Below are 26,183 nucleotides of genomic sequence, written 5' to 3'. Positions count from 1 at the left end.
TGTGGGGGGTTTGGTGGGTGAATCCTCGGTAGGGAAATGTCATTGTAGTCTACAGTACACTTGCAGAGACCTGCGAGGTTTCTCCATTTATGAAGAACTCGCGCATTGCCCCCGCGAAACGTGTCGCCCCCGCGAAACGTGTCGCAAGCAACAACAGATCTACTCTTCTCCAAGACCAGCACGGCTGTGGAACGAGCCCACAGACAAAATACCACAACTTGCTAAAAATGACCAGATTTGCACTTGAAGAACCAGTACCGTGAAATTTCAGTATTAGGATGGCGTTCCCTCGGGTGGTCGTGAGAACCCTTTCCACTTCTCCTGCAGCCTGTGGGCTACCGAGAAAGAGAGGACTCTGCAAGAGTGTAATGAAAGAGCCCCCAACTTTGGGGACTCGCCAAGCTCAATGGTAATGGCCGTTCATACCAATCGAGCTCTGGTACCCTTTATCATACCTTTTGTGAATCCCACCCTGTGTTGGGTGGTGGTATCTTTTGCCTGGACACTGCTCGCCCTACTTTCCAGGGCCTTCCAATACAACAAATGACTAGGAGAGAATAGCTAGACTTGGTTGCAAGACCTTCTAATGGACCAACATTAGAATTGGTGCTTTCAAAATCTCACGGTGAAACGGCTACAGGGCCTCTCTGCCTCAAGGTCATCAGAATGACTAAGTTACCCCCTTTTTAATTCCAGTGTTGACGACCTCATTAATGATCTTCAGTACACATGGCGTCTGCTGTAGCGATGTGTGATTCTGTTTTGTCGTCATTTTCTCCATTTTTTTTTTTAATGGATGTTCACAGGCAAGGTTTGCCACTTTTTAGCTCAATGCGTTTCTGCCCCGAGGAACTTACAATCTAATTTTGGTACTTGAGGCACAGGGAGATTAAACTGTTTTCACCCACTTCAAAGGCAATGTCATCAACACTGAGCTTCTCCATCAGGTTATCAACCCTTCTCCATATCTAGTGGATGGAGTGTATTGATGTACGGTGTCCGGGCGATGGACATGTTGGTTGGACACTTTAGATGTTTGAAACATTACGTTTGCGATTATCATTTGGAATAAACTGTTAGTCTTGGAGCGGATTGGAGGAATATTAAAGCAGAAACTCCCCCCTCTCCCACCCACAACGAATGTGATAACATAAGCGGATAGTTCTTGCTGTGCTGATCTATTTCTAACTCCTCTTCTCTCCCTGGCATCAGCTGTTATCATGGCCAACTCTGAGTAGGAACGGCGGTGGCCATTTTGACCTCCCAGACAAATTTCCATCAACTAACCTCTCCAGAATTCAACTAGAAAATTCAAAAAAGGGGTGCTATTCTAAATACAGCAGCAAAAGGGTCTTGCTAAAGCAAAAATAAAGGAGTTGATTTTTGGATGCGTACAGGGGATTGCTGCTATAATATAATATATTTTCTTGAAGGCTGCCTGGTAACTTCTGTTTTCTTTTATTTCTGTCAATTCTTTCTTTATTAAGCTGATCTATCAAGGAATACAGAAACTGCAATTTCCGCATTTCACAAGTAGTATAGTATCAGAAACACATATCCGTGCACTTAAAGAAATACCAAATGATACACAACAATAAAGCACTCGATTTGGAAAATGCTTCACACCAATAAAAATATAATAAACAAAAAATACAACCGCCGGTGCCCCAGGAATCTGTGCATAATATCCCACGGGGTGTAAATGGCATTATGCCATACATTTTGAAAAAGGCCCTGTGAGGTCGAAACGTCAATCCTTTGGCAATAAATAGCTTTATAGAAATCCGCAGTGCCTTGCCTCCTCCATTCATTTACACAACAATAAAGGACATTCAGCCGAAGCGTTCACTTAATAAGCAGGTGACCAGCTTTTTTTTAAATAGAGATTAAAACTAAGATACAGAACAACATCTCAACTCCATACGCTTTCCTGCAGCAGACGTGGGAACCTAGGTCAGACCGAGTACATGGTCAGCTATCTTCTCCAGTTATTGTATTTCCCGTTGGGATACGTCCTCTCCACCCCGAAACGTTCTACCCTAGCCCTCCTGATGATCCTTTCCCAGTAAAACGCATCCAGGGCCCCCCTGTGCAGTCTGTGTATGTTATGTTGGGGACTAGGTAGGATCACATTCCCATACCACTGTACCCATTCATGGTACCTTCAGTAAACCACTGTACCCATTCAGGGTACCTTCAGTAAACCACTGTACCCATTCATGGTACCTTCAGTTAACCACTGTACCCATTCAGGGTACCTTCAGTAAACCACTGTACCCATTCAGGGTACCTTCAGTAAACCACTGTACCCATTCAGGGTACCTTCAGTAAACCACTGTACCCATTCAGGGTACCTTCAGTAAACCACTGTACCTTCAGTAAACCACTGTTTTAGATCTTTCTGTATTAAGTGCTATTCTGTAGTCGTGTGCCGTTGGTTATGATGATATAATTGCCGCAGGGTACAAGGCCATGCTGCAATATGAAGGCTTTGAGAATGATTCCAGCTTCGATTTCTGGTGCAACTTGGGCACCGTGGATATTCATCCCATCGGCTGGTGTGCGGTGAACTGCAAGATCCTGGTCCCACCTCAGAGTAAGAGACGTGCAGTGTGTGTAGCAGCGGTGCGCAAACATCTTGAGCTGCGCCCCCCTGCCCGGCAGCTGCAGCGTTCGCGCTCCCCCCCCCCTCTCCAAGAACTCGGCGTCAAATGACGCCGCGGATCATATGACGTCACATTACGTGGCCCTGTGGCTTCATTTGACGCCGCGTTGCCAAAGAGCAGGTAAGACAGTTACAGAGGCCTCATGCCCCCCCCCCCCCCCAGCATTTTAATTTAAATGCCGTGGGGAAGAGCGCGGGGCCTCTGTAACCGCCGCGCCCCCCAGTTTGTGCACCGCTGGTGTATAGCATGGTTTTTAAAAAACATGTTTTTTGTTAAGGAACCCCCTAATTATATTGTGAAATTCTTGAGGTACCCCAACCCTCTCTAATAGCGCATCTGAGATCAGATGCATTGTAAGGAACCCCAACCCTCTCTAATAGCGCGTCTAAGATCCAATACATTGTAAGGTACCCCGACCCTCTCTAATAGCGTGTCTGAGATCAGATGCATTGTAAGGAACCCCAACCCTCTCTAATAGCGCGTCTGAGATCAGATGCATTGTAAGGAACCCCAACCCTCTCTAATAGCGCGTCTGAGATCAGATGCATTGTAAGGAACCCCAACCCTCTCTAATAGCGCGCCTGAGATCAGATGCATTGTAAGGAACCCCAACCCTCTCTAATAGCGCGTCTGAGATCAGATGCATTGTAAGGAACCCCAACCCTCTCTAATAGCGCGTCTGAGATCAGATGCATTGTAAGGAACCCCAACCCTCTCTAATAGCGCGTCTAAGATCAATACATTGTAAGGAACCCCAACCCTCTCTAATAGCGCGTCTGAGATCAGATACATTCTAAGATCCAATACATTGTAAGGAACCCCAACCCTCTCTAATAGCGCGTCTAAGATCCGATACATTGTAAGGAACCCCAACCCTCTCTAATAGCGCGTCTGAGATCAGATGCATTGTAAGGAACCCCAACCCTCTCTAATAGCGCGTCTAAGATCCAATACATTGTAAGGAACCCCGACCCTCTCTAATAGCGCGTCTGAGATCAGATACATTCTAAGATCCAATACATTGTAAGGAACCCCAACCCTCTCTAATAGCGCGTCTGAGATCAGATACATTGTAAGGAACCCCAACCCTCTCTAATAGCGCGTCTGAGATCAGATACATTGTAAGGAACCCCAACCCTCTCTAATAGCGCGTCTAAGATCCAATACATTGTAAGGAACCCCGACCCTCTCTAATAGCGCGTCTGAGATCAGATACATTCTAAGATCCAATACATTGTAAGGAACCCCAACCTTCTCTAATAGCGCGTCTGAGATCAGATGCATTGTAAGGAACCCCAACCCTCTCTAATAGCGCGTCTGAGATCAGATACATTGTAAGGAACCCCAACCCTCTCTAATAGCGCGTCTGAGATCAGATGCATTGTAAGGAACCCCAACCCTCTGGCCGGGAGCACCACAGATTATCGGGGGGAAGTCTTCTTCTCATCCTTGTCCCCATCAGGTTAACATTATGAAGCAGCCAGAAGGTCCCCACTTAGCGTTTCCGTCTGTATTATAATGCCCCACAACGAGCATGTGTTGGGTGGTGACCACGTGGTGGCAGAACGCTGACAGATTCATCATATTCTTTCTATTCTCACAGCCATCCACGCCAAGTATACCAATTGGAGAGACTACCTCATGGAGAAACTGGTGGGGGCGCGGACCATGCCTGTTGATTTCCATATTAAGGTGAGACGGGCAGGATGGGAGAGGCCGTGTGACGAGCGGCGTCTTACCGCGCTGTACACAATGCTCCGGGCAGGTGAATGTGTTGCGTAACGTAATAAAGAATGGCGGTGGAAAATACTACAGAACAACGGATTCTCAAATGTAATTGCACCAGAGATATTGGCTCTTTTCCACCAGTTAGACAACATGGCTGCCGGGGTGAGCCTGGCTTACCAGGAGATGAAGTCACAGGTTTATGATGCTGACTCCCTGCTGCCGTTTCTTTCTTTTTTTTTCTTGGTGCGTGTGTCAGAAACCAGAGGGAAAATCCCAAATATCTCAGATCAGGGGTCCCTGTAGATGGGGGTGTGCACAGTTTAGCTTTGGGGGTCCTACCACACCTGGTTCAGGTTGTGTTACAAATAAAATTGCTGCTTTAAGGTAAATTAAAAAATAATTTTAAAAGAATCTGAAAATCAGGCATTTTCTGGCAAATGAGAGGAAAAACAATTTTGTTTCAGTATTTCTCATACTAATTGTATGTCTTTATTTATATAGCGCCATAGATGTACATAGCGCTTCACAGTAGTAATACATATCATATACATAACAAATAATATAAATAACAGCTCATGGGAATAAGTGCTTCAGTCATAATGTTACTTTTAAGGAAGGAGTCCCTGCTTACAATCTAATTGGTAGGTAGGGAGAATGTACAGAGACAGCAGGAGGGAATTCTGGTAAGTGCATTTGCAGGGGGCCAAGCTTTATGTATCATGTGTCCAGGATTATCCAGTGCTATTCATATGCTTCTTTAAGCAGATGTGTCTTAAGGTGGGTCTTAAAGGTGGATAGAGAGGGTGCTAGTTGGGTATTGAGGGGAAGGGCATTCCAGAGGTGCAGGGCAGAAAGTGAGAAAGGTTTAAGGCGGGAGAGGGCCTTAGATACAAAGGGGGTAGAGAGAAGACATCCTTGAGCAGAACGCAAGAGTCGGGATGGTGCATAACGAGAAATTAGGGTGAGATGTAAGGAGGAGCAGAAGAGTGTAAAGCTTTAAAAGTGAGGAGGAGAATTGAGTGTGAGATACGGGATTTGATCGGAAGCCAGGTGAGGGATTTCAGGAGGTGAGATGCGGAGACAGATTTAGGAAAGAGTAGAGTGATTCTGGCAGCAGCGTTTAAGATAGATTGTAGGGGAGACAGGTGAAATGCAGGAAGGCCGGACAGCAGGAGGTTGCAGTAATCGAGACGTGAGAGAATGGAGGGCCTAAGTCAGAGTTTTAGCAGTCGAGTAACAGAGGAAAAGGCGTAACTTTGTGATATTGTGGAGGAAAAAGCGACAAGTTTTAGAAACGTTTTGAATATGAGAGAGAGAAATCAAGTGTGACCCCTAGGCAGCGTGCTTGGGCTACTGGGTGAATGATCGTATTTCCAACAGTAATGTGGAAGGATGTAGTAGGGCCAGGTTTTGGAAGAAGTATAAGGAGCTCTATTTTTGCCATATTAAGGTTCAGTCGGTGGATGGCCATCCAGGATGATATTCCAGAGAGGCATTCAGAAACTTTGGCCTGTATAGCAGGTGTAAGGTCAGGGGGTTGAAAGGTAAATTTGTGTGTCGTCAGCATAGAGGTGATATTTAAACCCAAAAGATGGGATTAGGTCACCTAGAGAGAGTATGTACAGAGAAAAGAGAGGAGGTCCTAGGACAGAGCCCTGGGGTACCGCCACAGAGAGATCGATAGAGGAGGAGGAGGTGTTAGCAAAAGAGACACTGAAAGTATGATGGGAGAGGTAGGATGAGATCCAGGATAGAGCTTTATTCCGAATACCAAGAGTATGAAGAATGTGAAGGAGAAGAGGGTGGTCCACGTTGTCGAATGCCGCAGAGAGGTCGAGTAATATGAGCAGAGTGTAATGACCTCTGTCTTTGGCAGCATGGAGGTCGTCAGTTATTTTAGTGAGTGCTGTTTCAGTAGTGAGCAGTGCAGAAGCCAGATTGTAGAGGGTCTAGGACAGAATAGGTGTTGAGAAAATGGAGCAATCGAGAGAATACAAGACGTTCAAGGAGTTTGGAGGCAAAAGGCAGGAGGGAGACGGGTCGATAGTTAGAAGGACAGGTAGGGTCAAGCTTGCTGTTTTTGAGTAATGGTATAATGGTTGCATGCTTGAAGGAGGATGGAAAGGTTCCAGAGTAGAGGGAAGAGTTAAAGATCTGTGTGAGCGTAGGGATTATAGAAGGAGCAAGAGGTTTTAGGAGATGGGAGGGAATGGGATCAAGAGGGCAAGTGGTAGAGGGAGAAGAGGAGATCAGCAGTGACACATCCTCCTCCGAGATAGCGGAAAAAGAGTCAAGAAAGGCAGGAGGAGAGTTGGGAAGCAGTGTGGGATGTGAAAAGGCAACAGATGGTCTGTTCTGCCGTATGGACTCCACCTTTTTCTTAAAGTCAGCAAAGTCCTGAGGTGAGATGGAGGAAGAAGAGGAGGCAGCTGAGGGTGGTCTGAGTAGAGAGTCAAAGACAGAAAAGAGTCGGCGTGGGTTAGACTTGTGTGTGTTGATTAGTGATGAAAAGTAGGTTTGTTCAGCCTGAGAGAGGGCAGAGTTGAAACAGGATAGCATAAATTTGTAGTGAAGGAAGTCTGCGAGAGTATGAGATTTCCTCCAGAGGCGTTCAGAGGAACGAATGGAGGAACGCAGCATGTGTGTGTGGGAGTTTAGCCAGGGTCTGGGGTTAGAAGGGCGAGGACGGCAGAGAGAAAGCGGGGCATGAAGATCAAGAGAGGAAGATAAGGCAGAGTTGTAGTTCCTGACCAGGTTGTCGGGGTCTGAAGCAGAGCTGAGAGAGGAGAGGGAGGAGCGTAAAGTGGAATCAAGAGCTGGTAGGTTAATAGAGCGCAGGTTTCTGCAAAAACGAGGGCGAGATAGAGAGAATGAGATGGTGATGGTCAGAGAGAGGAAAAGGGGAAATGGAGAAATCAGAGAGAGAGAAGTTTTTAGTGAAAACCAGGTCTAGGTAGTGTCCATCCTTGCTGGGTGCTGGCTTCAGTCCACTGTTGAAGGCCAAAAGAAGAGGTTAGAGAGAGATAGCGGGAGCCCAAGGGAGAGAGGGGTCATCAATGTGGCAGTTGAAGTCCCCAAGGAGAAGAACAGGGGAGTCTGAGGAGATAAAGAAAGAGAGCCAGGATTCAAAGTGAGAGAGAAAGGCAGAAAGGGGATGAGTAGAGGAAGGTGGGCAATAGATGACCACATGGACAGGGAGAGGAGAGAAGATCTGGACTGTGTGAACCTCAAAGGAGGGAAAAGCAAGAGATGGAGGAATAGGAAGGGTTCTGTAACGGCAGAGAGAGGAGAGCAGGAGCCCCACGCCTCCACCTCTGCCATCAGGGCACGGAATGTGGGAGAAAGAAAGGCCACCATAAGAGAGGGCAGCTTCCAGAGCAGAGTCAGACTGAGTGAGCCAGGGCTCAGTTATAGCAAAGAGAAGCAGGGAGTGAGAGAGAAAGAAGTCATGTACAGAGAGGAACTTGTTAGAAAGGGAGCGAGCATTCCAAAGGGCACAGGAGAAAGGGAGAGAGGAGGGAGGGTGGCAGGGGATGGGTATGAGGTTGGAGGGGTTTACACTAGAAGGAGTAGAAGTTGCATGTGGAAGGCGAGAGCAAGTAGAAATAAGGCAGGGACCAGGATTGGAAGAGATATCCCCAGAAGCAAGGAGGAGAAGCATGGACAGAGAGGGTGTGTGAGGATGATTTGTAGGGGTGTGTTTTAGTGAAGGGGATATAGCTGTGGCTTGTCAGAGGACACAGGTAAGGAAGGAGTTCATGTGAACTGAGAAGTGGCGGAGAAAGGAGAGATGAAGATATATGAATAGAGTTAGACATGACGAGGCTGGTGGAAGGAAGTGCATAATTTGAAAAGAAGTGAGGTCACAGCAAATATAAATAGTAAAGGCGGCATCACAGCAATCGTTAAGTGTTGAGATGTGCAGTCTGGGATAGATGATATCCTCCTTTCCAGCGTAGTTCAAATGCAGGAATCAGAAGCAGAAGGTGTTGTCCACTTTTCCACTTCTTTTTGAACTTCCTCACTACTTTAAACATTTCTACTTAAAAGCATTTCTGCTTAGGAGCATTGGCTGCAGGCAGCAATGGCTGCTGTGAGTTTACTTATATACTTTTACAAAGTCACCTGGCTGGCCTAACCAACTTAATTAGCACATGTGAGGGACGTTAAAGCAAATGGTGTGAAAGATGAATTAAATTAAGACACACCAGAGTATGATGATTGCAGAACAGTAAGACAATTTGAGATAATACACATATATATATATATATATATATATATATATATATATATATATATATATACACACACACACACACCCTCTAAAATCAGGGACACCAAATGGTACAATAAGTGTCTGTACTAGCTCAATGTTGGAGCCTTCCTTTGCTCTTGAAAAAGCACCTGTCCCTTTAAGGCAAACATAAGCCATAAAATAAAAGCCTACTCCACAGTAGGGAAGCTAACTACCCAAGATAGTCTGTAACCCTCCCTTCCCCCTCCTCTCTCCTCCCCCCCTCTCTCCCCTCCTCTCCCCTTCCTCTTCATCTCCCCTCCCTTCCTCCTCCCCTCCCTCCTCTCCCTCCTCTCCCTTGACCCTGTCCCCTCTCTCCCGGGGGCAGATGGCAGAGAGCATGAAGTGCCATTTCCGCCTGGGCATGCGCCTGGAGGTGGTGGATAAGATGCAGGTGTCCCGCACGCGGCTGGCGGTGGTGGACACGGTGATCGGGGGAAGGCTGCGGGTCTTGTACGAAGACGGAGAGAGGAACGACGACTTCTGGTGCCACATGACTAGCCCCCTCATTCACCCGGTGGGCTGGTCTTACAAGGTCGGGCACAACTTCAAGCCAACAGGTATATGAACGTTCTCCACTGATAAAGTTATCGCTCTACTGCCCCCTCTCCCCATGGATGTGCCCATTCCATCCCAGACTCCATCTAGCTACCTTAGGAATGGGGCAGCACCTGGGCCTACCCTTGAGCTGGCATGTGCCCCCTGTCCCACAGACGTGACTGCCTCGCTCATGCCCCCTCCGCCAGCCTTGCTGGCTCTATCCTCCTTTTTGTAGACGTACATTAAGTCAGGCTTTAGGTGATGTTTTTCCCTGTGTTTTCTCTGCCTTCCCCCCCATGTGGGGTCTACCTGCCTCCCTACCTGCCTCCCTATCTGCCTCCATATCTGCCTCCCTGCCTGCCTCCCTGCCTGCCTCCCTACCAGCCTCCATACCAGCCTCCCTCTCTGCCTCCCTACCTGCACCTTCCAATCTACAGCTTAGAACAGCGGTTCCTGACCTTTTTACACTTTGCCCCCCCCTCCCCCCTGGTAGCATTGTTTGTCCCGTGAACCCCTCATGAAATAATCTTATCGCCGACTCATCAGGCTATCTCTAGAGGATTGTGTGACCGATCTCAGGCAGTATATAGTGTCCTGAGCGTGTGGGGGGAACACGTGCTTAATAAGCCCCCCAAACTGCCCCTCAGTGTGTGCAGGCAGCATGGGGGGTATCACTGTCACTCACTGCGGGAGCTTCCAAAGTCACGCCCCACAATGCCTTGCTGCTGTGGATGCAAAGCATTATGGGAAACCCCTGCTGTAAGTGACAGCGATACCCCCCCACGCTAAGGTGCAGTTTGGGGCCTTACCAAGTGTGCAACCCCCACATGGGCTCAGGGACCCCCCTATACTGCCTGGGATCCCCCATTACATATTTTTTTGACAAACCTTCTGTTGGGAATCACTGGCTTAGAGCAGGGGGGGGCGCAAACTTTTTTCCCTGCGCCCCCCCCGCCGGCGGTCACCTCTCCCCCGCGCTTCCCCTCCCCCCCTCTTACCTTGGCTCCAGCGTCGTGACATCACATGACCTCGTTGCCATGGCGACACGTGTGGAGCCACGGTAAGTAAAGGTTTACAGAGGCCCTGCAGCTCCCCCGGCACTTAATTTAAGTGCCTTCGGGAAACGCGAGGTGCCTCTGTAAACCGCGTGCCCCACCGCAGGCAGTCTCGCGCCGCCCCTGGGGGTCGCGCCCCCCCTGTTTGCACACCGCTGGCTTAGAGGATAGAAGGAAGAGGGGGGGATATGATTGTTGAAACGCTTTCTGTATTTGAAGTGACAAAGTATAGAAGGGGAGCATGTTTCAGAGAGAAATGTCCGGAAGTACTTCCCAGGAAGGGTGGTGGATGTGTGGAATTGCCGCCCAGCAGAGGTGGTAGGGGCTAATACAGTAAGGGAATTCAAAAATACTTGGGGTAGACATAAGGCTAAATACGATAGAAAGCCCCAAGGAACTGATGAGTTGGGAACCACTTGGGCTGTTTTCTGTGTTTCAATCTTACCATCGAGGTGTGCCCGCCCCTGTGCCCCCTTCAGGACAAATACCCCGGGCTCTCTGTTAATACCCAGCGCCCGCACATCATTCTTCTGGTGTCTCTCTCACAGTGCAGAAGTGCAGCGAGTTGCCCAATCTCTACACCTCCCGCAGGACGTACTTCGACGCTGCCGCGCACCTCTTCAAAACGGTAACACCTGCAACCGGGCGCGGGAGGGAAGAGGCGGGCTAACGTCTCACTGAGGTCACCGGTACCCCAAAATAATGGGAGAGGCGGGCTAACGTCTCGCCAAGGTCACCGGTACCCCAAAATAATGGGAGAGGCGGGCTAACGTCTCACTGAGGTCACCGGTACCCCAAAATAATGGGAGAGGCGGGCTAACGTCTCACTGAGGTCACCGGTACACCAAAATAATGGGAGAGGCGGGCTAACGTCTCGCCAAGGTCACCGGTACCCCAAAATAATGGGAGAGGCGGGCTAACGTCTCACTGAGGTCACCGGTACCCCAAAATAATGGGAGAGGCGGGCTAACGTCTCGCCAAGGTCACCGGTACCCCAAAATAATGGGAGAGGCGGGCTAACGTCTCACTGAGGTCACCGGTACCCCAAAATAATGGGAGAGGCGGGCTAACGTCTCACTGAGGTCACCGGTACCCCAAAATAATGGGAGAGGCGGGCTAACGTCTCGCCGAGGTCACCGGTACCCCAAAATAATGGGAGAGGCGGGCTAACGTCTCACTGAGGTCACCGGTACCCCAAAATAATGGGAGAGGCGGGCTAACGTCTCGCCAAGGTCACCTGTACCCCAAAATAATGGGAGAGGCGGGCTAACGTCTCACTGTGGTCACCTGTACCCCAAAAGAGTAACTGAGCTGCAGTGCTTTGCATTACACACTGCGCTCATCTGACTGGTATTTAGACACCTAGCTATACCACTGTCATTCTGTTTGATTGGACGCTCTGTTTCTGTGAATCACATATACAATGTATTCAGGGTCTCCCATCTACAGTTATTTTATCCTAGCTACATAGTAGTCTACTTTTTGTATACCACTTGTATTTTATTTGCGTTGCGCACTAGGATCATTTGGCTCTAGTCACTACTCCTTTAGTGGAATTATTGTTAGCTCGGCTGTTATCAGCCACTTTATCAGGCTATAATCAGCTTACCTACATCACCTGGGGTGTCTATTATCTGGCTCTACTAGCAAGAGGTAGCTACTATATTATCCCCTTGCTGTTGCTGTTTACAGCCTGTGCTGTATACCGTTGAGTGACTATTTTTAATCAGGGGGAACTGGGATATGTGAGGATTATACATACTGCACCTCATCCTCACATACTACATCTTTTGTGGAAATACCCCACCCCCCACCCCCCGAGGCACCATTTGCAATACCATCATTCATTGCATGGTGCCAGTGCCTTATAGCTCCTATTTTCCACCCCCATTATTTGGCAGGTGGTTCATCTTATTTTATCATTTCATTTAATACTATTTTACCCATTAAACATTTAGCGTTGTGTGTTTATTTCAGAGTATATTTCACTCATTGCATACATCAATTAAAGTTACATTTATTTGACTATATTCTTCTGTCCTTGAGTGCTAGTTATATAGGGGTCTTTTTTCGCTTGCTTAGGCAAGCGTTACTCTCTGTTCAGTCACCTGTACCCCAAAATAATGGGAGAGGCGGGCTAACGTCTCGCCAAGGTCACCGGTACCCCAAAATAATGGGAGGCAGGGGGACAATTAATTTAAACACCATGCACAGTCCAGAATTAACCCCTTGGGTGGCATTGCAAGCTGATCCATACTGTGGGGTTCTGGGAGGGGTCCGATTTGACCCCCTTAGGACTCTCCTGTCTTTACCTCTAAAGCGAATTGTGGGGACTGTATTACCGCAGAGAAGAGGGGGCCGCCTTGTACCGGTGTTCGGAGTACGGTTGACGACGTGCGACACCGGTCTTAGGCCTCGTCCAGGGTAGAAGCGAGTGCGTTGGCGCGTGAACACCGTGACGTCAGGCGCTCATGTTGCTCGGGCGATTCATGGCCTGCTAGTTGCACGTGTAGGGGGGGCGTGCCCGTGACATCACGTGAGCAGTTCGCCGTCATTGGCTGAACCGCGCACGTGACCAGGGCAAGCGCAACAAACACAAAAAATGGTCTCTGCACGCATCGCGCCTCCCCGCGCTCACGTGCACGCGCAGTATGGACGCTACAGTTTAATTGTTTTGATCGCGCGTTCGTGCTCTCGCCCTGGACGAGGCCTAACACGCAGGGCAGGTTATGGTCAGGCAGAATGCCCGCAGGACAGAAGACCGAAAAGTTACATTACCTTAAACGAGGTGGCTTTTCTGAGGCCGATTGACGGAAGAAGTGACGCCCGGAGACGCAGAGTTTGGGGCGTCGGATGTGGTTGTCTATTTGTTCATTTTGCTCCCAAATGATCTTGGTGTTTTGACTCGATTTATGCAGCGATGTCCACTTCAAGGTACCAAAACTAGGGAGATTTGGGGGTTCTGGGCCAGTGAGATTTATCAGGTCCCAATGTATATTGCGTATTATATGCAACAAGAGACACGTCATCGAGACACAATGGGTCTCCAGATCTCTCTCTCCTCATAGGTACGCGTGGCATACCCCAAGGGAGACTGGTTTGAAGAGAGGATGAAGATAGAAGCCATTGATCCACTGAACCTTGGCAATATCTGCGTGGCCACAGTCTGCAAGGTGAGAAGCGCCAGTGCGGGGGTCACACGTGACCTGGGAGTTCTCTATCGGAACGTTGGAAAGCAGCGTATTTTTTTTCGTAAGGGCACGGGGTGGTAACTGTTTGAGCCTCCTGTGCGGAAGCAGGGACTGATTGAGCCACCTGGCTGAAGCAGGGATATTCTTTAAACCTGAACTGTTGGTCAAAGGTGGCCCTTGAAGACTGGAGTTGCCCCCCCCCCCCTGTCTTTTAAGTTAGTGGTGCTACTCAAGTCCTAAAGACCCCCCAACACGTTAGATTTTCTAGATATCCCTGCTTCAGCACAGGTGGCTCAACCAGTCCCTGCTTCAGCGCAGGTGGTTCAATCGGTGTGTCAGTCAGACTCAGCCACGAGCTGAAGCAGGGACTGGTTGTGCCACCTGTGCTGAAGCAGGGATATCTAGAAAATCTGACATGTTTTAAGGATAACCCTGCTTCAGCGCAGGTGGCTCAGTCATTCTGATTCATTTGGATTCTTGTCTCCAAAGTATTTGCTCTGTTACGCCCTCGACTGCCCGGGGGTACGTTTTCTATGCCCCATACCTGTAATCCTTGGGCTGAACCCGTGTGTGCGGCGAGGAAGTGTCTTGCTGCGCTTGGAAGTGGTATAATGATGCCTCTTGAGGGGACATTCCGCTTGCCCCTCGGGGATATTCGGGTTCCTGTTGGGTGATGTATACTGTATGTTTTAGAGTTTGTTTGTCCCACCGCCGGTATCACTTTGTTAGAATCGATGTTTGTTGTTATTTTTGCACAGTACGCGAGCCCCCCTTTTTGGATTACAGGACCCTGTCTTTTGGGGTTTCCTTTGTGGTTGGCTCGTGCATATCAACCCAACGCATGGTTTAATAATAATAATAAGGCGCCGCTGGTGTGTAAGGCGTTGAGGATACAGTATATATCTCCCGCCCTCTTCTCATTCCCCCTACTTTTGATCCTGTCCACATCCCTGCTAATTGCCCCCATGTTGCCCTCTTCCCCGCAGATCCTGCTGGATGGGTATCTCATGGTGGGCATTGACAGCGCCCCTTCTGTGGACGGCTCTGAGTGGTTTTGTTACCACGCCACGTCTCGCTCCATCTTCCAAGTAGGATTCTGCCAAACGAACAACATTGATCTCACGTCTCCCAAAGGTAGGAAGGGCCGTCTGCTCCCCGCTCTGCTCCCTGCTCTGCTCCCCGCGCAGATCCCCCCCCCCTCTGCTCCCCGCGCAGATCCCCCCTTTGCTCCCTGCTCTGCTCCCCGCGCAGATCCCCCCCTCTGCTCCCCGCGCAGATCCCCCCCCTCTGCTCCCCGCTCTGCTCCCCGCGCAGATCCCCCCCCTCTGCTCCCCGCTCTGCTCCCCGCGCAGATCCCCCCCTCTGCTCCCCCCTCTGCTCCCCCCTCTGCTCCCCCCTCTGCTCCCCGCGCAGATCCCCGCTCTGCTCCCCGCGCAGATCCCCGCTCTGCTCCCCGCGCAGATCCCCGCTCTGCTCCCCGCGCAGATCCCCGCTCTGCTCCCCGCGCAGATCCCCGCTCTGCTCCCCGCGCAGATCCCCGCTCTGCTCCCCGTGCAGATCCCCATTCTGCTCCCCGCGCAGATCCCCGCTCTGCTCCCCGCTTTGCTCCCCGCGCAGATCCCCGCTCTGCTCCCCGCGCAGATCCCTGCGCAGATCCCCGCTCTGCTCCCCGCGCGGATCCCCGCTCTGCTCCCCGCGCAGATCCCCGCTCTGCTCCCTGCGCAGATCCCCGCTCTGCTCCCCGCGCAGATCCCCGCGCAGATCCCCGCTCTGCTCCCCGCGCAGATCCCCGCTCTGCTCCCTGCGCAGATCCCCGCTCTGCTCCCCGCGCAGATCCCCTCTCTGCTCCCCGCGCAGATCCCCGCGCAGATCCCCGCGCAGATCCCTGCGCAGATCCCCGCGCAGATCCCCGCGCGGATCCCCGCTCTGCTCCCTGCGCAGATCCCCGCGCAGATCCCCGCTCTGCTACCCGCGCAGATCCCCACTCTGCTCCCCGCGCAGATCCCCGCTCTGCTCCCCGCTCTGCTCCCCGCGCAGATCCCCGCTCTGCTCCCTGTGCGGATCCCCGCTCTGCTCCCTGTGCGGATCCCCGCTCTGCTCCCCGCGCAGATCCCCGCTCTGCTCCCTGTGCGGATCCCCGCTCTGCTCCCTGTGCGGATCCCCGCTCTGCTCCCCGCTCAGCTCCCTGTGCGGATCCCCGCTCTGCTCCCTGTGCGGATCCCCGCTCTGCCCCCTGTGCGGATCCCCGCTCTGCTCCCTGTGCGGATCCCCGCTCTGCTCCCTGTGCGGATCCCCGCTCTGCTCCCTGTGCGGATCCCCGCTCTGCTCCCTGTGCGGATCCCCGCTCTGCTCCCTGTGCGGATCCCCGCTCTGCTCCCCGCTCTGCTCCCTGTGCGGATCCCCGCTCTGCTCCCCGCTCTGCTCCCTGTGCGGATCCCCGCTCTGCTCCCTGCTCTGCTCCCTGTGCGGATCCCCGCTCTGCTCCCTGTGCGGATCCCCGCTCTGCTCCCTGTGCGGATCCCCGCTCTGCTCCCTGTGCGGATCCCCGCTCTGCTCCCTGTGCGGATCCCCGCTCTGCTCCCTGTGCGGATCTCCGCTCTGCTCCCTGTGCGGATCCCCGCTCTGCTCCCTGTGCGGATCCCCGCTCTGCTCCCTGTGCGGATCCCCGCTCTGCTCCCCGCTCTGCTCCCTGTGCGGATCCCCGCTCTGCTCCCTGTGCGGATCCCCGCTCTGCTCCCCGCTCTGCTCCCTGTGCGGATCCCCGCTCTGCTCCCTGTGCGGATCCCCGCTCTGCTCCCTGCTCTGCTCCCTGTGCGGATCCCCGCTCTGCTCCCTGCTCTGCTCCCTGTGCGGATCCCCGCTCTGCTCCCCGCGCGGATCCCCGCTCTGCTCCCCGCTCTGCTCCCTGCTCTGCTCCCTGTGCGGATCCCTGCTCTGCTCCCTGTGCGGATCCCCGCTCTGCTCCCTGTGCGGATCCCCGCTCTGCTCCCTGCTCTGCTCCCTGTGCGGATCCCCGCTCTGCTCCCTGCTCTGCTCCCTGTGCGGATCCCCGCTCTGCTCCCTGCTCTGCTCCCTGTGCGGATCCCCGCTCTGCTCCCTGTGCGGATCCCCGCTCTGCTCCCTGCTCTGCTCCCTGTGCGGATCCCCGCTCTGCTCCCTGCTCTGCTCCCTGTGCGGATCCCCGCTCTGCTCCCCGCTCTGCTCCCTGTGCGGATCCCCGCTCTGCTCCCCGCGCGGATCCCCGCTCTGCTCCCCGCTCTGCTCCCTGCTCTGCTCCCTGTGCGGATCCCTGCTCTGCTCCCTGTGCGGATCCCCGCTCTGCTTCCAGCCATATGTCTAAATAAGGGGCAGGTATGCCCAATCCCGGGAGTCGCGGCCTGGGAGACCTTGCGGGCTCGGCCGTGTGGCGCCCGAGAGCGCGTCTGGTAGCGTAGTATGGGCCGATTAGCCTGTTAAATACCTTGCAGTTGCTGTCTAGTGGCGGGGTTACCTGGGATTGCACCTGTAGCTGCTCCTTACCGGGCTGCTCCTTACCGGGCTGCTCCTTACCGGGCTGCTCCTTACCGGGCTGCTCCTTACCGGGCTGCTCCTTACCGGGCTGCTCCTTACCGGGCTGCTCCTTACCGGGCTGCTCCTTACCGGAATGTTCCTATCACTGGTGGCTCTGCAGGTTATGCCAGCGGGTCTTTCTCCTGGGACACGTACCTGGTGGACACCAATTCCAAGGCGGCTCCTGCACGGCTGTTTAACACTGTAAGTGGTGGTGGTGGGGGGGGGGGGGGTGTCTTTTGGTAGAACAGAGGCCCACTCCAGTCCTCTAGCGCCACCAACAGGGCAGGTTTTAAGGATATCCCTGCCTCCGCAGAATTGGCTCAATCAGTCCCTGCTTAAGCACAGGTGTCTCAATCGGAGCCACTTGTGCTGAAGCAGGGATATCCTGAAAACCTGACCTGTTGGTGACCCTTGAGGACTGGAGTCGGCCCTCCCTGCACTAGGGGTAACAGCTTAAAGCCACGGAGGAGGGGGGCAAACCTCCACATTGTTTAAACACCAAAGAATGTGACTAAATGACCCTCACTTCCCAAAAGACAACTGATAAGTATTTAACTATATAACGATATCATTTGTTATACGGGATGTACACGGGATGTACACGGGATGTACACGGGATGTACACGGGATGTACACGGGGTGTACACGGGGGCTTTCTGTCGTGTGTTATATTACATGAGCTCACAATCTCAGTAACACTCATTTTTTTATATAGATAGTGGGTTTCGGTTCTGAGTTTCAGGGGGTTGAGTGTGTTTGTAACTACATACAGTATACAGGCATATATCTGTGTGTGTGTGTCTGTGTGTGTGTGTCTGTGTGTGTGTGTCTGTGTGTCTGTGTGTCTGTGTGTCTGTGTGTGTCTGTGTGTGTCTGTGTGTGTGTCTGTGTGTGTGTCTGTGTGTGTGTGTGTCTGTGTGTGTGTGTGTCTGTGTGTGTGTCTGTGTGTGTGTGTGTCTGTGTGTGTGTGTGTCTGTGTGTGTGTCTGTGTGTGTGTGTGTCTGTGTGTGTGTGTGTCTGTGTGTGTGTGTGTCTGTGTGTGTGTCTGTGTGTGTGTCTGTGTTTGTCACATCGGGGTCACCAACATAAGACGATTATGTTGACACGGAGGTGTTTTCCCAGAGTAGAAATTGTTTATTATGAGCACTGCATCAATAGGAGTAAATAGCGAGTTTTATCCTGTGTGCGCAGAACTTATATTCTGGAACTTTTTGTTTCCCAAACATAATTTTGTGTGTGTGTGTACGCCCCTGTGCGTGTCTGTGTGCGTGCGTCTGTGTGCGTCCTGTTCTAGAAGTTGTTGCAGCTCAGGCAAGGTCACTGGCACAGATAACCGCTCCGTAGACTGTGTGCTGCGGTTTGGGTAATTATTCCCCCATCCTTCTGCCTCGTGTATCCTTGGAATATTAACCCATCCCATGCTAGTTCACACTGGTCAAGTCTCAGTTGAACATTCTCTTCTTACCCAGAATCCTCTTGGGGTAAAGTCCAGGGGTTTCAGGTCCCATCTATCTTCATACACCCATCGCGCGCACACACCCACCCATCACCCAACCATCACACACAACATCCACACATCCATCACCCACCCATCACACACAACACCCACACATCCATCACCCACCCATCACACACAACACCCACACATCCATCACACACAACACCCACACATCCATCACCCACCCATCACACACACAACACCCACACATCCATCACCCACCCATCACACACAACACCCACACATCACACACACACACACCCCTCCCCCACCCATCACCCAGCCCTCACACACAACTCCCACCCATCACACACAACTCCCACCCATCACACACAACTCCCACCCATCACACACAACTCCCACCCATCACACACAACTCCCACCCATCACACACAACTCCCGCCCATCACACACAACTCCCGCCCATCACACACAACTCCCGCCCATCACACACAACTCCCACCCATCACACACAACTCCCACCCCTCATACACAACTCTCACCCCTCACACACAACTCCCACCCATCACACACAACTCCCACTCATCACACACAACTCCCACCCCTCACACACAACTCCCACCCCTCATACACAACTCCCACCCCTCATACACAAATCCCACCCCTCACACACAACTCCCACCCATCACACACAACTCCCACCCATCACACACAACTCCCACCCATCACACACAACTCCCACCCATAACACACAACTCCCACCCATCACACACAACTCCCACCCATCACACACAACTCCCACCCATCACACACAACTCCCACCCATCACACACAACTCCCACCCATCACACACAACTCCCACCCATCACACACAACTCCCACCCATCACACACACACCCCTCACCCATCACACACAACTCCCACCCATCACACACACCCCTCACCCACCCATCACACACACACACCCCTCACCCACCCATCACACACACACACCCCTCACCCACCCATCACACACACATACCCCTCACCCACCCCTCACACACACACATCCATCACCCACCCCTCACACCCATCACCCACCCCTCACACACAACTCCCACCCCTCACACACAACTCCCACCCCTCACACACAACTCCCACCCCTCACACACAACTCCCACCCATCACACACAACTCCCACCCATCACACACAACTCCCACCCATCACACACAACTCCCACCCATCACACACAACTCCCACCCATCACACACAACTCCCACCCATCACACACAACTCCCACCCATCACACACAACTCCCACCCATCACACACAACTCCCACCCATCACACACAACTCCCACCCATCACACACAACTCACACCCATCACACACAACTCACACCCATCACACACAACTCACACCCATCACACACAACTCACACCCATCACACACAACTCACACCCATCACACACAACTCCCACCCATCACACACAACTCCCACCCATCACACACAACTCCCACCCATCACACACAACTCCCACCCATCACACACAACTCCCACCCATCACACACAACTCCCACCCATCACACACAACTCCCACCCATCACACACAACTCCCACCCATCACACACAACTCCCACCCATCACACACAACTCACACCCATCACACACAACTCACACCCATCACACACAACTCACACCCATCACACACAACTCACACCCATCACACACAACTCACACCCATCACACACAACTCACACCCATCACACACAACTCACACCCATCACACACAACTCACACCCATCACACACAACTCACACCCATCACACACAACTCACACCCATCACACACAACTCACACCCATCACACACAACTCACACCCATCACACACAACTCACACCCATCACACACAACTCACACCCATCACACACAACTCACACCCATCACACACAACTCACACCCCTCACACACAACTCACACCCCTCACACACAACTCACACCCCTCACACACAACTCACACCCCTCACACACAACTCACACACACACACACACCCCTCACCCACCCATCACACACACCCCTCACCCACCCCTCACACACACACACCCATCACCCACCCCTCACACCCATCACCCACCCCTCACACACAACTCCCACCCCTCACACACAACTCCCACCCCTCACACACAACTCCCACCCCTCACACACAACTCCCACCCCTCACACACAACTCCCACCCCTCACACACAACTCCCACCCATCACACACAACTCCCACCCCTCACACACAACTCCCACCCCTCACACACAACTCCCACCCCTTACACACAACTCCCACCCATCACACACAACTCCCACCCATCACACACACACCCCTCACCCATCACACTCAACTCCCACCCATCGCACACAACTCACACCCATCGCACACAACTCACACCCATCGCACACAACTCACACCCATCGCACACAACTCACACCCATCACACACAACTCACACCCATCGCACACAACTCACACCCATCGCACACAACTCACACCCATCACACACAACTCACACCCATCACACACAACTCACACCCATCACACACAACTCACACCCATCACACACAACTCACACCCATCACACACAACTCACACCCATCACTCACAACTCACACCCATCACACACAACTCACACCCATCACACACAACTCACACCCCTCACACACAACTCACACCCATCACACACAACTCACACCCCTCACACACAACTCCCACCCATCACACACACACACACACCCCTCACCCACCCATCACACACACCCCTCACCCACCCCTCACACACACACACCCATCACCCACCCCTCACACACACACACACATCACCCACCCCTCACACCCATCACCCACCCCTCACACACAACTCCCACCCCTCACACACAACTCCCACCCCTCACACACAACTCCCACCCCTCACACACAACTCCCACCCCTCACACACAACTCCCACCCATCACACACAACTCCCACCCATCACACACAACTCCCACCCCTCACACACAACCCCACCCCTTACACACAACTCCCACCCATCACACACAACTCCCACCCATCACACACACACCCCTCACCCATCACACACAACTCCCACCCATCACACACACACCCCTCACCCACCCATCACACACACACACCCCTCACCCACCCATCACACACACACACACACACACACCCCTCACCCACCCATCACACACACACCCCTCACCCACCCATCACACACACATACCCCTCACCCACCCCTCACACACACACACACCCATCACCCACCCCTCACACACAACTCCCACCCCTCACACACAACTCCCACCCCTCACACACAACTCCCACCCCTCACACACAACTCCCACCCCTCACACACACACCCCTCACCCACCCATCACACACACACACATACTCCTCACACACCCATCACACACACACCCATCACCCACCCCTCACACACACACACCCATCACCCACCCCTCACACACAACTCCCACCCCTCACACACAACTCCCACCCCTCACACACACACCCCTCACCCACCCATCACACACACACCCCTCACCCACCCATCACACACAACTCCCACCCCTCATACACAACTCCCACCCCTCACACACAACTCCCACCCCTCACACACAACTCCCATCCCACACACACAACTCCCACCCCTCACACACACCCCTCACCCATCACACACAACTCCCACCCATCACACACACACCCCTCACCCACCCATCACACACACACCCCTCACCCACCCATCACACACACACCCCTCATCCACCCATCACACACACACCCCTCACCCACCCATCACACACACACACCCCTCACCCACCCATCACACACACACACACACCCATCACCCACCCCTCACACACACACCCTCATCACCCACCCCTCACACCCATCACCCACCCCTCACACACAACTCCCACCCCTCACACACAACTCCCACCCCTCACACACAACTCCCACCCCTCACACACAACTCCCACCCCTCACACACAACTCCCACCCCTCACACACAACTCCCACCCCTCACACCCAACTCCCACCCCTCACACACAACTCCCACCCCTCACACACAACTCCCACCCCTCACACACAACTCCCACCCCTCACACACAACTCCCACCCCTCACACACAACTCCCACCCATCACACACAACTCCCACCCATCACACACAACTCCCACCCATCACACACAACTCCCACCCCTCACACACAACTCCCACCCCTCACACACAACTCCCACCCCTCACACACAACTCCCACCCCTCACACACAACTCCCACCCATCACACACAACTCCCACCCATCACACACAACTCCCACCCATCACACACAACTCCCACCCATCACACACAACTCCCACCCATCACACACAACTCCCACCCATCACACACAACTCACACCCATCACACACAACTCACACCCATCACACACAACTCACACCCATCACACACAACTCACACCCATCACACACAACTCACACCCATCACACACAACTCACACCCATCACACACAACTCACACCCATCACACACAACTCACACCCATCACACACAACTCACACCCATCACACACAACTCACACCCATCACACACAACTCACACCCATCACACACAACTCACACCCATCACACACAACTCACACCCATCACACACAACTCACACCCATCACACACAACTCACACCCATCACACACAACTCACACCCATCACACACAACTCACACCCATCACACACAACTCACACCCATCACACACAACTCACACCCATCACACACAACTCACACCCATTACACACAACTCACACCCATCACACACAACTCACACCCATCACACACAACTCACACCCATCACACACAACTCACACCCATCACACACAACTCACACCCATCACACACAACTCACACCCATCACACACAACTCACACCCATCACACACAACTCACACCCATCACACACAACTCCTACCCATCACACACACACCCCTCACCCACACACACCCCTCACCCACCCATCACACACACACACACAGACACACCCCTCACCCACCCATCACACACACACACACACCTCACCCACCCATCACACACACACACATACTCCTCACCCACCCATCACACACACACCCATCACCCACCCCTCACACACACACACCCATCACCCACCCCTCACACACAACTCCCACCCCTCACACACAACTCCCACCCCTCACACACACACCCCTCACCCACCCATCACACACACACCCCTCACCCACCCATCACACACAACTCCCACCCCTCATACACAACTCCCACCCCTCACACACAACTCCCACCCCTCACACACACCCCTCACCCATCACACACAACTCCCACCCATCACACACACACCCCTCACCCACCCATCACACACACACACCCCTCACCCACCCATCACACACACACACCCCTCACCCACCCATCACACACACACACCCATCACCCACCCCTCACACACACACACACCCATCACCCACCCCTCACACCCATCACCCACCCCTCACACACAACTCCCACCCCTCACACACAACTCCCACCCCTCACACACAACTCCCACCCCTCACACACAACTCCCACCCCTCACACACAACTCCCACCCCTCACACACAACTCCCACCCCTCACACACAACTCCCACCCCTCACACCCTACTCCCACCCCTCACACCCAACTCCCACCCCTCACACACAACTCCCACCCCTCACACACAACTCCCACCCCTCACACACAACTCCCACCCCTCACACACAACTCCCACCCATCACACACAACTCCCACCCATCACACACAACTCCCACCCATCACACACAACTCCCACCCATCACACACAACTCCCACCCCTCACACACAACTTCCACCCCTCACACACAACTCCCACCCCTCACACACCCCTCTCCCACCCATCACACACCCACTCCTTAATAAATCCCCCATCTGTTCCCCTCCCCCTCTGTCCTGCCAGGACTGCCCTTGCCACGGCTTTACATCGGGCATGAAGCTCGAGGCCGTGGACCTGATGGAGCCGCGGCTGATCTGCGTGGCTACCATAAAGCGCGTGGTGCAGCGCCTGCTGCGCATTCACTTCGACGGCTGGGACCAGGAGTACGACCAGTGGGTGGACTGTGAGTCCCCCGACATCTACCCCGTCGGCTGGTGCGAGCTCACCGGGTACCAGCTTCAGCCGCCCGTGGAAGAGGGTAAGATGAGCCAGCCCGGGACGCGGTCATTGACAATGGCGGCCATATTTAAAGGGGCAAACCCTCCTAGGACCAAAGTGTACCGATGCCAGAGAACAATGCAAGGGGTAACGTGCGGGCGATGCTGGTTTTTGCACAAATCTAACACGTCTAAGTATTTGTAAACGTTTGTAGGCACAGTGACCTGAGACTTGGGAGGGGGTTAGACCCCTCCGGCTGCTCCCTTCTGTCTGACGTCACTGTGCGTTCTACAAGAGTTTGCACAGGCAGAGCCCCCTCTCTCACCGCCCCCCTTTATTGACACTTGTCCATGCAGAGTCCCTTAGAAATGCACTTTGTAATGAATTTCCGGAGAAACGAAATGACCCACATGTTTGCCTTTAGCACCGTTAGTTTTGTTCCTGTGTTCACTAAAGGCAGATTTTGGGCCAGCTGTTTGGGATTGCACCTGTAAGGCTACGCCCTGAACTTGTCCGTAATCTTGTTGGTTGCTTGTTTTGAAGTTCTGAACGTAGATAAAGAAGTAGAACAGGAAGCGGTCACGTCCCCACTTTGGTGATGACATGTAAGGGGCAGGAAGTTCCAGGTGTCGGACCTCAATGTCATGTGACAGAGGACAGGAAGATTCAATGTAACCAAGTTATCTAGCGGCAGAGATCCGTCTAATACAGGTCCCGCCTGGCAGCTAAGGAGTTACTTATACATTCATTAAGTGAGCTCGCAAATTATAGAGAATATACAGTGCCAAGTCTGACTGCTCTCCCGCCCCCCCACGCGCACTCTCTCTCCTCTCTCTCACTTTCTCTGTCCTCACTCTCTCCCTCTTTCTTTTGCGCTCTCTCTTCCCCCCTTATGTCTCTTGCTCGCTCTCTCTCCTTATGTCTCTCTCTCTCCTTATGTCTCTCTCTCTCCTTATGTCTCTCTCTCTCCTTATGTCTCTCTCTCTCCTTATGTCACTCTCTCTCCTTATGTCTCTCTTTTGCTCACACGCTCTTTTGCTCTTTTGCTCTCTCGCTCTTTTGCTCTCTCGCTCTTTTGCTCTCTCGCTCTCTCTCGCTCTCTCTCTCGCTCTCTCTCTCTCGCTCTCTCTTTCTCTCTCTTTCTCTCTCTCTCTTTCTCTCTCTCTCTTTCTCTCTCTCTCTTTCTCTCTCTCTTTCTCTCTCTCTCTCTCTCTCTTTCTCTCCCTCTCTCTCTCTCTCTCTCTCGCGCTCTCTCTCTCGCGCTCTCTCTCTCGCGCTCGCTCTCTCTCTCTCTCGCGCTCTCTCTCTCGCGCTCTCTCTCTCTCGCGCTCGCTCTCTCGCGCTCGCTCTCTCTCGCTCTCTCTCTCGCTCTCTCTCGCGCTCGCTCTCTCGCTCGCTCTCTCTCTCGCTCTCTCGCTCTCGCTCTCGCGCGCGCTCTCGCGCGCGCTCTCTCTCTCGCGCTCCCTCTCTCTCTCTCGCTCGCGCTCTCTCGCGCTCGCTCTCTCTCT

General features: G+C 52.9%; 1 protein-coding gene across 3 annotated transcripts in view; it reads left to right on the top strand.

Annotated features, from left to right (window-relative positions):
- L3MBTL2 (L3MBTL histone methyl-lysine binding protein 2) overlaps positions 1–26,183 on the top strand; it is a 46,455-nt gene that overhangs the window by 13,720 nt on the left and 6,552 nt on the right. For 2 of the 3 annotated variants that reach the window (XM_075573872.1, XM_075573871.1), the window contains 8 exons: positions 2,462–2,596; positions 4,270–4,358; positions 9,017–9,248; positions 10,832–10,911; positions 13,352–13,456; positions 14,461–14,608; positions 17,145–17,227; positions 24,481–24,715. In XM_075573872.1, the coding sequence (XP_075429987.1) occupies positions 2,462–2,596; positions 4,270–4,358; positions 9,017–9,248; positions 10,832–10,911; positions 13,352–13,456; positions 14,461–14,608; positions 17,145–17,227; positions 24,481–24,715 (1,107 nt within the window). Of the gene's footprint in view, positions 1–2,461; positions 2,597–4,269; positions 4,359–9,016; positions 9,249–10,831; positions 10,912–13,351; positions 13,457–14,460; positions 14,609–17,144; positions 17,228–24,480; positions 24,716–25,218; positions 25,424–26,183 lie in introns of those variants that run through there. The other variant, XM_075573873.1, reaches the window with a different exon arrangement.

This window comes from Ascaphus truei, chromosome 17 (genome assembly GCF_040206685.1).
Source record: "Ascaphus truei isolate aAscTru1 chromosome 17, aAscTru1.hap1, whole genome shotgun sequence".
Taxonomy (NCBI): Eukaryota; Metazoa; Chordata; class Amphibia; order Anura; family Ascaphidae; genus Ascaphus; species Ascaphus truei.
Note: the sequence above shows the minus strand (reverse complement) of the source record. Positions and strands in the feature narration are given on the sequence as shown.